This window comes from Oxyura jamaicensis, chromosome 4 (assembly GCF_011077185.1).
Source record: "Oxyura jamaicensis isolate SHBP4307 breed ruddy duck chromosome 4, BPBGC_Ojam_1.0, whole genome shotgun sequence".
Classification (NCBI taxonomy): Eukaryota; Metazoa; Chordata; class Aves; order Anseriformes; family Anatidae; genus Oxyura; species Oxyura jamaicensis.
In genome coordinates this window covers 13,706,955-13,722,074 of record NC_048896.1, presented here as the reverse complement: position 1 = coordinate 13,722,074, position 15,120 = coordinate 13,706,955, and the positions used below count along the sequence as shown (strand labels likewise).

Genomic DNA, 15,120 nt, shown 5'->3' with positions numbered 1-15,120 from the left:
AGTTAACTGGCATGTTACTGAGTCACCTTCCTTATCTATAGCAATGACACTTCCGCTCCCTTGAGCATGGCACTTCTGTCCCTGCTGCTTCTCCTCGCTGAAGTTGTCTTCAGTCACTTTAATCTGATTTAAGATATCTTTACCCTGAAAGCTTCCAGCATGAGCTCAACTTAAGCTTAAATCTTCAGAGTCCCCAGTCTCTCTTCAGATTGTGCAAAGGACAATCTCTTTTTCACAAATAAAAATGGAGGTTATTTTTAACGCGGAAGTCACATTGTCAAGTCTGGCGCCTTGGCCACAATGTTTTCCTAATGTTGCAGCTAGTGACCTGATTCATAATCGAGCATGGAGTGTTTGATCAAAGGCCTCTGTTTTTGGAAAAGTGAAAGGAAAAAATGTGATTTTTTGTTGTGTTCTTCCAAAAGCCAAACATAGAGTGTTTGGGATCATTTTATGCTTTCTGTTCCTCAGGTTTGTGTCTCTTCTGTCAGCCCTGCAGCAATTGCACTCACTTGGTTCTTTTGAAAAGCCAGTATTTCCAGCAGTCAGCTCAATTGTCCTCTAAGGCATTGTTCTCTCTGAGGTTCACCACTCTTTGCTTTCAGAAAAAAGTAGAAGACGTGCAGCACAACAAGAGGGTGCATCGAACCCTGCCCAAAGATCAGACGCAGTTGCTGTCTCTCCAACATGACCACAAGCAGAAGAAGAAGGAGCCTTCCAAGAGTTCAAATTCAGCAGCATATCCTCCACCAAGCAACACAGGCAAAGAGGTACCAACTCAGCCAATGTAGCATTTTGGTGCAGTTGAAGTTTATAACGCTGTGGTGATCCTAAAGCAGAGAACGAGATGATCTTTAAATCTAAATCTGCAGCCTGACCTGTGTCTTTCTACACACTTTGCTGCAGAAAAGCCTTTGATCTCCATTAATGTAGAGGATAAGGAAAAGGAGGGGTTAGTCTCTGTCACTTCCAGTCAAGTTCAAAGAAAGGTGTGATTGAGGTGAACTGGGAATCATAATCCCTCTGGTCGACTAGCTGTCATTCCCTTGTCTCCCAAAGAGGAATGAATTAAGGTAGCATCGTCTGAGGTTTTAACAGATGCCTTCGCCTGATGTTAGGGTTCACAGAATTGACTCAGACACAGAACACTGTCATGCATTTCAAGCGTGGGTCTCTCTGCCCCTGATGTCAGGTAGTGATGCCTTTTCTTGTTCTTTGTCTCCTGGGATTTCAGGTTATTGGATTTGATGGATGAGGGGTAACCGTGTAAAGTCCTTGATTAAGAGTTCTTGTCCATTTCACTCTTTTGTTAACTCTGAAATTCTTTCTGCCATCCAACTCTTTCTGTTTACTGGTATAAGGATAAAAGCTACAAGTCCGTTTTACCTATGTTATCTCACTATTCCTAGCATGCTCATTTTTCTTTTTGATATACCCCCCCTGTGTGAGCCCAGTTCTACAGCTGATGTGATTGTCACATCACCTGGCTGGGTCAGAGTCACAAATCTCAGCAGCTTTCAGGCGCCTCCTCTTGGGCGGCTGTGTGCAAGTAGAATATTAGGTGTGGTAGTCTGTGTATTCCTGACAAGGCATCTTCCCTAAATACAAACAAACCATGAGGAGAGCTTGTGCATGCACGTATAGGAGGAATGAAGAGCGCTGCTTAGTTACACCTTGCTGCAGTCCTTGAGCAAGTGCCCACTCTGATGTCAGCTCTGTGTGTGTGCACGTGCTGCAGCTGGCTCCCGTAAGTGAAATTTTCTACATTGATAAGCAGTTAAACGAAACTCTTCTGCTAGGATTGTTGAAATGGTGAGTAACAATAACTGGACAGAGTCTGCAAACAGCTAAGCAGCAACATGAAATCAATAAAATAAAAGATATTAAGGCCCTTGTTAGAGCAGCAGTTTGTGAAAACAAGAGAATGTCTGGTTCTGTTTGAAGTAAAACTTAACTGTCAAAAAATGCCCTTGATCTAGAGGCTTTATTGCATTGATGGGTTAAACAAAACATTACTGAACTTTGAATGAGCTCTTTTGGAAATCGGTATTTAGTTGGTGGTAGAAGGCTGGGTCTTATTCTGGCTGGGGAATAAGTTGGGTGTGGACAGAGAAGTAAGCTGCTTTTGCTAAATACACATCAGCAAAGTCATAGAAATGCTTTGCCTTTGTTAGGCTTTGGGTGGGTGGAGAGAATATGCAACTCTGTTTTATTTCTTTTAACTTTCTTTTCTACTTCACTGTAGCTAGAAGTGAAAAAACTCCAAAATGTCAGCTCAAATACTCTTTAGTTTTGGCACACGTTTTGTAAATGAACCCTTCGTAGCAGAATGAAAAATATTATGGAGTTCAGTGTAGGCAGTCACCGTTAACTTTTAATTTAGTCGTGAAATAAAATGTTACTAGTTGCAGGTAAGTTAAGCACATACAGAAGCAAACTCTGTGGAAACAAAAGGGAAATCATGCCCATAGATTTGCCTGCCTTTTGGGTTCACAGCACGATGCTGTTGTTTGTCATCATGGCTGCTATAATATAGTCTGGTTTTGAGGGCAAATTCTTTTACAATATTACTTACTTAATCACAAACCTCTTGGAAGACACTTTCCACTAAAATCCTAATTAGTGCAATAGGATTGCATTTTTTTTGGTTGGAATTTGAGACTTTATAATGATGTCAGCGCTCATAACTGTGACAATTCAAAAATGCTTTAAAGTTTTGACTATTTTTAACAGTAATAATTAAATGAATTCCTTCTTGCTAATACTGATCTTTCCCAGTTCATTAGCTGAAAAGATGCGAGTTTCTGCACTGGGAGAGATCTGCACAGGGATAGATGTAGCCTACTCTAGAGTAAGTTCTTTTTTTCCATAAGTTTTAGGGTTCAGTGGCATTTGAAGGACCAGTTATTGATATAAGAAATCTCTCTGGAATTATTGTTGAGACATTAAGAACAATAAAAGTAATTTTAAAAATACCTTATAGCCCTCCAAAACCTCAAGTTTAATGTTTGGCACCACAAAGCCCTTTTTGGGGAATTCATCCTCTTTGTCTTTGAGCTCTTCCTATGGTAGGCAGGTCAGAGCAGGTTTTCCCTGATGTGTGCAGATGTGAGCTCACTCCTGTTCTGTGTCTGATCCCAGCAACTAATGAGCTGCAAGGAGAGGACTCTGAGCTTGGGCTTGGTGCTGCACCAGTTCAGTGCCTGCGCCAGGGCTGGAGTCAGTTCTAGGAATCCAAAGTGTTGGCTGCTTAACTTTGCATCTGGGTTGCAATATATTGCATGCCAATGCTGTTTGAGAGCAAAGGTGGTAGTTAAATTATTATTTCTAGCTTAGTGAAACCACTCTAATTTTTACTTTCTATTTCTTGTTTGTGGTAAAATTTGCTTTTCATTCTTAGTAGTTGCAAATAATGAAAATCTGGCCTCAGGAGCAGTGTAACAGTGAGGTTCACTGGGGCTAGAATTTCTTGGTGTTGGCTGTTGTTGCTTGTCTTAATACCTTTTTTGCTTGCTTCCCCCCACCTCCCATCAAGATCTATGAGAATCATTTTCCCTCTCCTCCGCAGGTTCCTAGACTGTGTTCAGACTATGCTTAGCATCCTGACTTAGGCACAAACATCCAGATAGAGTGAGACCATTAGGAATGTCCACCCAGACAGAGACAGCTGGGTCTGAGATGTCATTACTCTTGCTTGTGATGTAGAACTGTTCCTAGGCTGCTAAATCAGAGGATATAATAAAGATTTATGCTACAGAATGGAAATCAGTCACGTTGAATAAAACTGCAAAGAGCCATGGGGTCAAAACCATAGGACGGAGATTTCATAATGAGCAGTGCCCTCAGGAAATAGAAGGACCTTTGTTCTCCTAGATCGTGTTCTGCAGTCTTTTCCATAGGGCAGTTAAAATACCAAACAATAGAGCATTAAAAGTGTTTTAACATAGAAAGCCACTTACAGGAATGTCAACATTGTAAGAGGGGGTAATAAATGCACAACAAAACATGTTGCGTGCTGTCAAAGGTAAGTAAATACAGAGAGATGATTCCTCCCCAGCTAAAATCCTAGCCTGTAGCAAACGGAATGGCCTAGAGTAAAGCCAATTGCAGCTCTGGCACGTCATGCCTTTTCTCTTCTTTGCAGGCTGAGGACCGAAGAAAGAGGAGTGACACCACCCAGCCCTCCCTCCAGTGGCCCGTGGTGCTGGGGCACGAAATCGCGCCGCAGGCGAGGGTGGGCTCCGGCAGCAGCTCCAGCCCCTGCACCCCTGCCCTGCAGAGAGCTGTTTTAGTGCAGGTATGGTATTGCTGCCTGGACAGGGAGGAGAAAGCACTGGTTGTACCTAAGCAGAACAGCACATCAGAGACATGTTTCCCTTTGCTCCTGGCAAAAATGACTGAGGCCTCCAGCAATCTGCCTCGGATTTTTAGTGCCACTGTGTGCTGCTAAGTTACAAGTGGAATTAGACTTGGGCAATGCAGCTTGGGTTTAGATAACAGTTATTTTTATACACTTGATGTCTGACTGTGCTGATTCTATGATATTACTGTTAGATGTTTCACAAAAAGCCTGAAAGGCTGTTCTGTTACAGTCCCTGGATGATGTATTATTTATATGGCGCCATAAATATATGTGGCACTTCACAAAACAAGTCTAAAGCCAAGATCTTTATCCCTGAAGACCATCTACACAAGCAAGATTGTTAGGGATCTTACAAAATCATCTAAACATATATAGAGACGGAATGAGGACTAGTTGCCAATGCAGAGTCAGGTGTTGCCTGCGGATACAGCCCGGATGGTTTGTTAAGTCCCATTTCTAGTCTTGGTGCTTCATCAGCACTTCACCCTCTTACTGAAGAAGCCATTGGTTTCAACTACAGATGTAAGATCCGTGAATCTTAGGCATTATACCAAAGTATATATAAAATTCAGGATTAGAGGTTAGAAGTCGTACCTAAACAGGTCACTCTATGTATACAGTGAGAACACTGAGAAAGTTCTGCATCAGAATCCTTTTCACAGTGTTTTAACTCCTGCTATTTCTACCAGCTCTGGGAGAGCAGATTTAGGCTTCTCACTGCTGCCTATGGCATCTGGTGGCCTCGCTTCCCTGCCAGTTGGATCCCAGAGCCAAAGCAGGGATTTGAGACTGAGGAAAGGTGCCTGGGTTAATGGTTTCAACTCAGCTGCTTTGGGAGCATCTCACGCTGCCTTGCTGCTGGGCCCTAGCAGCAGGGCGGGCCCACTGACTTCTTTGAGGCTACTTGCAATTGTCAGTCATTACTATGAGGTGCTGTTCCAAGCTTTTATGCTCATTGCTAGCCACTGAAATCTTGCTTGTCATGAGCTTCTTGTAAATTGATGTCCTGCATGAAAGACACGGATGTGCCTGAAAAGTCATGCCCTTTGTTAGCATCTCTGCATACTGACTGTGTTGAGCTCAGCATGTCCCAGCTCAGCCCTTCTTGCAGCACTGCTGATGTTTTGCCTTCTCACACTGTATTTCTTGAAGTGTGAGAAAAAAATCTGTCTTCCCATTCCTTTCCCCAGAGCCTGGGTGCTCACAGGGCAGGCTACATGGCCCAGTGCTCCCCTGTCCTGCTTCCATGTATGCCTGAGAGTGAGTCTGTGTGAGGCAGGTAATAGCTGGTCTCTTTAAGCCCAAGCCTGCTGTGCTTTTCTTGTTCAGGTTGCTGCTGTCTGGTGGTGATGGAAAAATCAACACAGACATCTGCTGGGAAAAGAAGGGCCCCGATAGCTTTTCCCTGGGAAAATACTGGTGTATCTTCTCACATCCTTTTTTTTTCCATAGCCCATTTGTCATTTTAAGTCATGAGTTTTGTGACTGGGCTAAATTGATGGCTTGGCTCATAGCATTGACTCACTGGAGAGCTGGTGCAGCATCTGCAAGAAGGATGTTTGTATCTTAGCCTTGGGCAGAGGCTAACAGCTGCCTGGAGCTGAATATTTTGGCCCTGTAGTAGGAGTGGGAAGGCCTGTAGAATATTGCAGGTCATCTGGGGTTCTGCAAGAGCACAGTGGGTTTACAGAGGAGAGTTCTGTCCTGTAAAAGTGCTGCTCCATGGATGAACAGAGCTACATCCTTGCCTGGCTGTGACCCAGATTGAGGACAAGTCACTTCACCCTTTTGCACCTTGTTGGTGCTTCTCTACTTGGTAGTGCTTCTCTACTGCTTTGGGGAGTGGCGAGGAATAAAACAGTATTATCACCCTCTTTCACATTCCTTCCTAGAAACTACACTATAAAATTTTAATGCTACGTAAAGGGGTTGTGTTACTTAAGGCTAACAGCAGCACACGATACATGGTTGTTAGTGTGATTTCACTCCCTGCTGGCAGCTGCCCTGTTACCCGTGCATAAGTCAGTGCTCTGGCAGGTGGAGACAATATGGACAGGGAAAAGCCGATCTGTGGTCTCACCTGCTGTGTTAGCATGGAAACCCGATGAACTTCAAGGGGTAATTTATAAATCTTCTTAAGGGTTGTGTTTCCTTTTGCTCATTGGCAGCAGCTGTTTTTGCTAATAGCCGTGCGTTTGGCAATGTTGCATATATTAACTTTATAAAGTGGTAAGGCAAAATGAGTGATGGGCCAGTTAGTCACCTGGAGACTAAAAGACTCACAGCAATATACTCAGAGAGTTCAGTACATTGGTGCCTTGTTGATTTAAAATAAAAGTCAACGGTGGAGTTAAAATGCAAGGTGAATCCATCACAGATGTCTGTGCTGAAGAACTTCCAGACAGCTTTGTCAGAGAGGGATCATCTGTCATCACTGCTCTGCTCAGACTAAGAAGACTTCTTATTTTAAGCAATTCTATTCTGTGAGATTGTGTGGCACCTCTTTATTGCCTGACTCTGTCAAAACGATTTCCCTGGAAATCTTAATGCAGCTCCCGAGGAGCAGGGAGTAGGATTTCTTGGTGTTTTGTACCCTATCTGTCTGGTGCGGGAAATGTGAGATAGTCCCAGATCAGAGCCTGTCATTTCCACCTGCTTTGTATCTGCTTTGCCTTTGGTGAGCTGCAGCACAGCAGAAGATCAGGCTCTCTGGCTGCAGTATTGTGGGGTGGGCTGTACTGGGTTACCTGCAGGATTTCACAGAGACTTGTAAGTAAAGCCACTGGGTCTGCTTCTCTGCCCGGTGTCTCCCAGGGTCTGAGTAGAGGAGGGATTTAACCCACATCTGAAATGAACTCCTTTTTATTATTATTATTATTATTATTATTATTGTTTATTTGATTCTGTGGTTCTCCTGTAGGAATTGCTGTCTAGATCTGCTCTTCTGTCTGGAGTAATGTGGCCAAACACTATGATTTGGGAGTTATCTGAAACGTTTTGGGTTTGCTGTGGAATCACAAGGTTTTGTCGGTCCTACAGAAATCATCCCAGAAACAGGCATCACTTCCTGGCTTTACATGAAACCAGAGTACTGGTCTGTCCCTGCCAAAGAATGTACATGGGTACCATCTGCAGAGGGTGTGTGGAGTTGGGAGTTTCTCAGTCACTTATATTGTGATTCAGCAAAGCTCACCCCTTCTTTTAAGCACAAGTAGTTTTCTGGTACTCTGCAGGACTCGAAAGCTGAAATTTAGGGAGAAAGTTAAGCATCTCGTTGAAAAACTGGCAAGGACGAACATCTTCCTATATTCTGATAATAATACCCTTGCTGTAAAGCCTGTTCCTATCCCCAAGATGAGTCACTTCAGGGGAACACTTTGCTGTTAAAATAATTCTGGTTAACTGAAAACTATTATTAGTGACAATCACGTTGGACAAAAAAAGTCATTTTGACAAAATGAAAGGACACGGATTATGAGATGTTCCAACTGCTGAAAAAGCTATTTTCTTTACAGAGAGTGAACAGAACATGTTCTCCCCAAAAGGCAGGAAAAGCACCTGGATATTTAACCAGGTGAACTCGTCAGGACTGGTTTCCTGCAGTTGACTTCCCCTAGCTGGACTTGGAGGGGGTGGTGGGATAATGGAATGGGTGCTTGGCATTTTTAAATAGTTTTAGAATTACTGCTTAGAGATATTTGAATGATCTTTGGAGTTATAGGAAGTTCATACTTACGTTATTGAAAACCTGTGTGCTGTTCTCAGTTACTGTGTGTTACTTTTTAATATAGGTTACTTCACTTAAAAATGAATTGCATAGTAGGTAAATAATATTGCCGTGCATTCATAATGTCTCTCGTTCGAGGGAACTGGTGAAAATTCCAATACGCTTAGCTGATAAATCAATAAAATATTTGTCTGAGTCATTCTTTGGGGAAACTGAACTGCAGCTGCCTCTGAGCTGAGCTGTAGTAATTTGATCGGGACGCAAACATTAAAACTTTGACTCAGACAAAAATTACCAGCCTCTTTCTTAGTACTGGAAGTGGTCAGAGTGTTGTTTTGCAGTCCGCTTGAGATAAGAGGTGCTTCCCAGTGGTAATGTACAAAAGCTCAGTCCGGGCTGGGGAAGGACAGCAGCTGGCAGGCATTTCATCATGTTCCTGCTGGCTGCGGGTGTCCCCAGGGAGCCCCGGTCTTGTTTTGCATGAGAAGAGAAAGCACAAAGTGGTATAGCTTCAGGCACTTCTCTACTATTTTTCTATTTCTGTAACATTAAATTGGTTCTGGCATAGGAATCCCTCAAGATGGGCCCAGCTCACACAGCATTTCCATGTATTCAGTCTCAATCTTGTGTCCAAGAGGATTTCTCATTTCAGGGAGGATCAGTACATTCGGTTGACATTTTTAGCTCTGTTCCTTTCTTCCCCTTTGGAAGACTCGAGTGTGATAGATTATTAATGCACATAATTTAAAGGACCTTTCCTTTTATTTTTTATTTTTTAATACAGAGAGAATTAGAAGAACAAATCTTGAGTATTTTAGATCGAGTTGTACACTGCTAACATGTTATTCCATTGGAACGAACACTGTATTCCCCCTCTCCTCTCACCCCATTTAGGGCATTTGCTGTCCTAGTGCCCTAACGTGATGCCCTCAGAGATAGCTGATAGCTTTGAAACACAGGTGATCTCAATGGGAGCACCTGGACATGACTGTGCATGAGGTGTAGTGTGGGCATAGTTTCTAATTGCTTACAGCAGGCTCAAATTTTATTTTTTTTAAAGCACCTGTAAATCTCTATTGCAGAAGAGGGCCAGGGCACTCTGTTGAAGAGTTAGAAGCACTTCCAGGTGGCAGGTTGCCTGGATTGGCTGTAGGTTGATGGTGGGCTTGCAAAGACTAGCTTGGAAGGGAACATCTTATGTAGGGGAGTGGGATTCCCCCAGTTAGTGTACTGCCTCAGTTCTGAAATGGGTCATTGGTCAGGTCTGTAGGAAATATACTTGGCAGTAATTTTTGTCACCCAATTCAGCAGTTCTCTGTGCATTGCTAGTGACCTGCTAGCTTCTCCACAGACGTAAGGATGGGAGATGTATCTATAGCATAGATGTTTTTACTATTTCTTTATATTGTGCCATTCAGCTTGAAATATTTGTGCTTAAGATGCTGGAAATCAATAATTTTACAGTGAACAAGGTGAGTAAGTCTATATCGAAACACAATGCTCGTTACACATTGACTACAAATTTGATCTCTCAGACAGAACCGTTGGTATCTGTTGGCACTGGGACACGTAGAGGCAGGGAGGTACAATTCACTCTGTATTTAATTTGTTTCAAGTGTGACAATTTCCGGGCAAGTAAAGATGCATACCACAGCAGCTCGCTGTCAGATATGGTGACTATACCAGTCAGCCCTGGACAAGATGACGTGTTCTGGAGTGAGATTCAAAACGAAGAACAACCCCCAAAGGTATGTGAAACACGGGGTGTTTGGCACTGTCTGTGCCTGGTTCCGTGCTCTGTGTAGTATCCACCCCCTTGACTTCATGAGCTGAAGCACAGTAACTGTGTCTCACTAATCTAGAAAGAAGACTATGGAGATACTAATTTGTACTGATTAAGCAGGTCAATGCTCTCAGTGTATGTGTATGGTATCTGTGGGATGAATGAATGCAGATGCCCATTTGTTAGACCAAATATTTGTAGCTTCCCTTTCTGTGCACAGTCTGGTTTGTTGCAGAAAAGCTCCTTAGTTTGTATAATTCAGGCAATGGTGTACTTATTCTTTTAACAGAACTTCTAAGAAAAAGGGCAGAACACTTGTGTGGGGATGTGTGTATGTATGGGCATGCGTGTGCATGCGTGCATTCATTTTATTACTTTGCAGGTGGGATGTGCGTGTCTGTCCTTTTTTCTCCCCACCTTCCTCCCTTCCCCTTGAATATGCACACTTTGATAGCAACATAAGGCAATCCACCACCTAGGTAAAGCTGCATTAATGACTGCAGATGTTTTTCTCCGTCTGCTTTAAATATTGACCAAGAATAATGCTGACTCCAGGGAAAGGTGCAAACCACTCACAGACTGCACCCTGATAGATTGCAAAGGCTCAGAGCAAAATGGAAATACCTGCAGCTGACTCGTAGCTTCCAGTGTTGATGTCATGAAAGACAGCTCCACAGGTCCCACTGAAGCATTGTTCTTTTATGTTGGTTAGTCTCCTTTTTGCATTGATACAGGGTAAGCATTAGGTTTATTAACTGAGTCTGTCAGTAGCAAATCAAAAATATTTGATTAAATCCTTAAGGTTCCAGAAAGGACAACCTCTAAATTTTACAGCAGGGATCAACCTGGCCATCAGAGATGCCATTCAAGGTAAGCTCCTAAGTGTTTTATGCTTATACTAATGCTGATTTATTGCCAATGGGAGAACTGAATCCAATTTAGTTAAAAACAAAGCCATAACCTCAGTGATGCTGAAACTGTTTTAGTAACACTAAAACTGTTCATACCTCATTTAATGGCAGTTACACTTATTTTGTGTTTTGTGTCAGCTCATCCAATAAATAACAAACAACATTTCTTGATCTTAAACCTGAAGGAAGCATCTAAGCTAGCTTCTTTTTAATGACTAATGTACATGATTTAAATACAAACAAACCTATTGTAGATTGCCTCCTTTTCATAAAAGGTAGTTCTGTATTCTAGTGGAAAGCCATATTTTTAATATATAAAGGCTGTTCCACTTGTAGTAATTCCTGCAATGAGTTGTTTCATTTGTTTCAGTCTGCTTGGCTTGCCTGAGCAGTTTCCATGCAAGTTCTTCATTGGTTTCCCAATTATGTAGTGCAGTAATTTAACAGTACTGCTTTACCATCCCTTCAGGTCAGAGCAAGTGACTGCTGAAGGTGCAGGTTGCTGGAGATCCCAGCCTGTTGACACCTGAGGATGGCAGGTGGTGCTAGTGACTTGGGCAGGGTGCTCATGGAGATGCTTTGTTGTGGCACATTAGTGCCTACATCATTGTTTCAAAGAGGAATTCTTTGCCTGGATACTTCAGTGACTGGGGCCTTAGCCTCAACTCCCTGTCTAGGCACTTTAATTATACTATGTGAAGCTTGTGGCTGCAACTTTGTTTTGCCTGATAGTAGCTTGAACAGACAAATATGCTGTATTTGGCAGTATTCCAGCAGTCTGCCCTTAAGGCGAGTGTACTTGGCATCCCAGAAGAAAAGACCAAGGATGCAGAGAGCTCGGTGGTGAAGGGTAGCCCCCACAGGACGTCTAATCAGGGAACATAATGCAGTGAGGAGCTGGGGTTGGAGAGATTTGAAAGGGAAGTAGTTTTAGCTGACCTAACAGAATGATGTGCAGCACTTCGGAAGGGTTACTTCTGTTGAACCAAAGTCAGAAACATCATCTCAAACAACTTTCAAGTGAAGTCAAACCCTAAATGCTCTCTACATAAGAATTAAAGGAGACAAAGCAGAAAAGAAGCATGAAGGCAAACCACAGTGTTAAAAGTGAGGGGCTTCTTAGCCTGGGATTACTGAGTGAGACTCAGTTTTGCTTTGCAATCTTGGCAGCTTGTTTTACTGTCTTATATGTTCCTTTTTCCACTGGTAAGTGGGTGATGATGTATCTTAGAGGAGAGCAGATTTCATTGTTTGTAAATGTCATGAGATTTTGGAACCAGGAGTGAGACCGGTCTGAAGAGGCCAAGGGAGAATTGAGTAGGGTATTTGTGGTGACTTGAGACTCTGCATTTTCCTGGAATGAATTCCCAGAGGAAATTGTCCCCTCTGTCTTCTCTAGCTGTTGGGTGGCCCTGCCTGGAGCACCAAGGAATACCAAGTTTTTGTTTATTAAGAGTATTATATCATACACTGACAGCAGGGTGCTTAGTTCAGTGGCCTAGGAGGTGCATTCCAGGCTGTGTTCCTAAACACAAATTGCGTGATGTGCTTTTTGTCTTTCTGTTTAGTAACAGTCATCAGTTGTCCCCCGGGGGCCATGCTCTGAAGCTAAACAGCAGCAGCACTCCTGGCAGCAAGCAATGGGAGATGGGATCTTATCCGAGCAGCCGACCGACCTCAGGTGATTCCCAAGTCACAATGTCCAGAATTCCTAGCACATGAAATGGACTTCTGTAGGGTGTCAAGTGTTGCATTGTAAATGTTTTTGTGTTTGTTGTTGTTGTTTTTAAATGATGTCTTCTGGTGATAGGCTTTTGATAGCCCTCTTGGTTTTATGGTTCCATGTTCCTAAAATATAAACACTTCCCTTTTTGAGTCAAAAAAAAAAAGACTGTGAATGTATTTCCACACAGAAAAATGTAATTACGTCAATTAAGAAGTGAAAAAATCAGTTCTGTTGCACTTAGTGACACCACTGAAACTCAGCGGAGCCAACATTACATACACAGATCTAATTCAATGCTAATGTTTACCCATTGGCATTTTCTGCATAACCATATGCTGCTTTTTTGCATTGCCCACTAATAAGATGATACAGATGAGCAGTTGCTGTACGCTAATATTTCTGCACTCTAATACTGTGCTGGCTGAAAGAAGCATAGGGAAGTACATAAGAGTCTCCATGCAGCAGCTTGTGAAACATTCTTCCTCCACTCCTACTTGCAGAAAGATAGTGGAACTGAGAAAAGGGGAAAGGAAGTTAAATGTGGAGATAGCCTCATCCAGTGAAAGCACAGTGCAAGTTTTAAGGGACCTTGATGTCTCTGATAGCGATGAAAGATTGCAGTGGGCTTGCTCATGGTTATGCAGACTTCTTTGCAATACAAACTCTGGTTCCTGAGACATGAACTGAGACTCAGGCAGAAGGGGACACAGAGCAGAAGAGGAGGGGTTTGTTCCTGTATTGGCTGTTCCTTAGTACCTGTCCTGTGGGGCAGTTTCTTGCGTAGCTCTTTGCAAAGCACAGGTGTTTTACAGTGCTTTACATCCAGGTTGATGCAGATGGGTGACATGGGGAATCACGCCCAAGTCAAGGCAGGGTGGATGCTAAAAATGTTCGGAAACCGCAGGAGTGAGCTGCTGAGGTCATTTATTTTTAAACTGAGGCTCTCATTGTTAATTTGAAAACCCTTGATAAATGAAGAACAAATTGCTTATTTATTACATTTACACAACCAAGCCAATTTTGCTTTCACTAACCATACAGAGTAGGAAGCTTTGCTTCAAGAGAAAACGAGAGCACGGTTAAAACTGCTTGGGGTTTGTTTCTTTTTGCTTTTATGTCATTTTATGTTTGAATAATAGCATAATGATGAGCAGCACACAACAGCCCAGTTCGACTTTGCAATATCTGCATGATGTGTAACTCCTGTGCTATTTTGGCATGGGGAAATGAAAACCTCACCAGCCATGGAAAGAATAGAAAACCTCCCCTGTGGTTTAAACTGTCTCCTTGCGTTCTTAAGTGTCATTAAATTACAGCTAGTTCTGGCATATGGTGTTCCAGAGTTTGTTGCTTTCCCAAACCCACAGGGATAGTGAATTGGGCAGGAAAGGGCTATAAATACTTTAATACTGTTGCTGAGTTGCTTAGGTACTCGTTGACCAATAAGGAATTTTGTATTTTAAAAGCCTTGCAAAATTCATGAGTACCTGAAGCCATTGTGATAAAACTAGCTAAATTGCCAAATACAAATCTTAATTTGCGTGAGCTTGAATTCTCCCCATGTTATCTTGCGAGGAGTCCTGTTGGTAGCAGTGGGACAGTCATGGAATAAACTGCTGAATGAGGTAGCTGTGTGCCCTGCTGGCAGAGTATGGGTACGTCTGCCTTCCCTCCCTTCACTCGTATCAGGAATTGTGTGCAGGAGACAGCCTCTCTCCAGGGCTGCTTTGGCTCTTTTAGCTTTATGGGGGTTAATGAAAAGGAAAATTCACTTGATCTCTTGGAGGCATCCCTCCTAAGATGGCATCATCACGTCTGGGTGGCCTCAGCTCCTCTGGTCTTGATTGCTTCGGTGTTAAGTAGCCCTGTGGGTCCCCAGCCCAGCACCTGGGAGGGAAGTGTGGGGCCACAGCTTCCCTGTCACCGGTGCCTGACCTCGGGCAGCACCCCAAGGTGCCACGTGGGTGCTGGCCCTCGCTACCCACTTCCCTCCAGGGCCAAGTGGAAGTGGGAGCTGAGAAGTGGCTCAAAGGAAATTCTTTTACAGGGAACCCAGGAACAGCCAAGGGAGAGAATGCTTTGGCCCAGAACCACCTGCAGCTGCACAAGAAGCCTGAAAAAGTGTCTCATCCAGGCCAGGTTGAGGTAGGTTCTTCCATATCCACCACTATTTCTGATTTATTCATGGTTTTCATTGAGGGCACACCTGTGCAGACAGCTCCTCTGTTGGTGCTTGAGCTAGCTAGGTAGTCAGTCCATCCGAGAGGCTGTGCAGGAGGCTGGGCTGAAGGTTTGAAGTCATGTGCAGGATACTGCTAGTAACAGGGGAGCACATACCTGAACCCCTGGGGTGTCTGAAGGCCCTTTGCTGGGACAGTAAAATCTTGCCCATGCTATTTAGCAATGGGTTCTTCCTTGAGGAAAAACTGAGGTTTTTTTCTATTCAGAGCCCAGGCTCCTTTGCCAAGGGGAAGGACAGCACCAGTTCGTTCTGGAAAGCAGCAGACTACTCCTCGTCAAGCGATGAAGTCGGCAGCAGTGATGAAGATGACATGAACCACATGAGGTTGGCTTGATTTATTTTCTCTTTTTATTACACGCTTATAAATA

The 15,120-nt window shown here is 43.3% G+C and overlaps 1 protein-coding gene across 3 annotated transcripts in view; it reads left to right on the top strand.

Moving 5' to 3' along the window:
• Positions 1-15,120, top strand: part of NRK (Nik related kinase) — a 91,807-nt gene that overhangs the window by 47,388 nt on the left and 29,299 nt on the right. For all 3 annotated transcript variants that reach the window (XM_035326546.1, XM_035326545.1, XM_035326547.1), the window contains 7 exons: positions 606-770; positions 4,145-4,297; positions 9,707-9,838; positions 10,676-10,743; positions 12,353-12,465; positions 14,558-14,655; positions 14,958-15,076. In XM_035326546.1, coding sequence (XP_035182437.1) covers positions 606-770; positions 4,145-4,297; positions 9,707-9,838; positions 10,676-10,743; positions 12,353-12,465; positions 14,558-14,655; positions 14,958-15,076 — 848 coding nt within the window. The remainder of the gene's footprint in view (positions 1-605; positions 771-4,144; positions 4,298-9,706; positions 9,839-10,675; positions 10,744-12,352; positions 12,466-14,557; positions 14,656-14,957; positions 15,077-15,120) is intronic.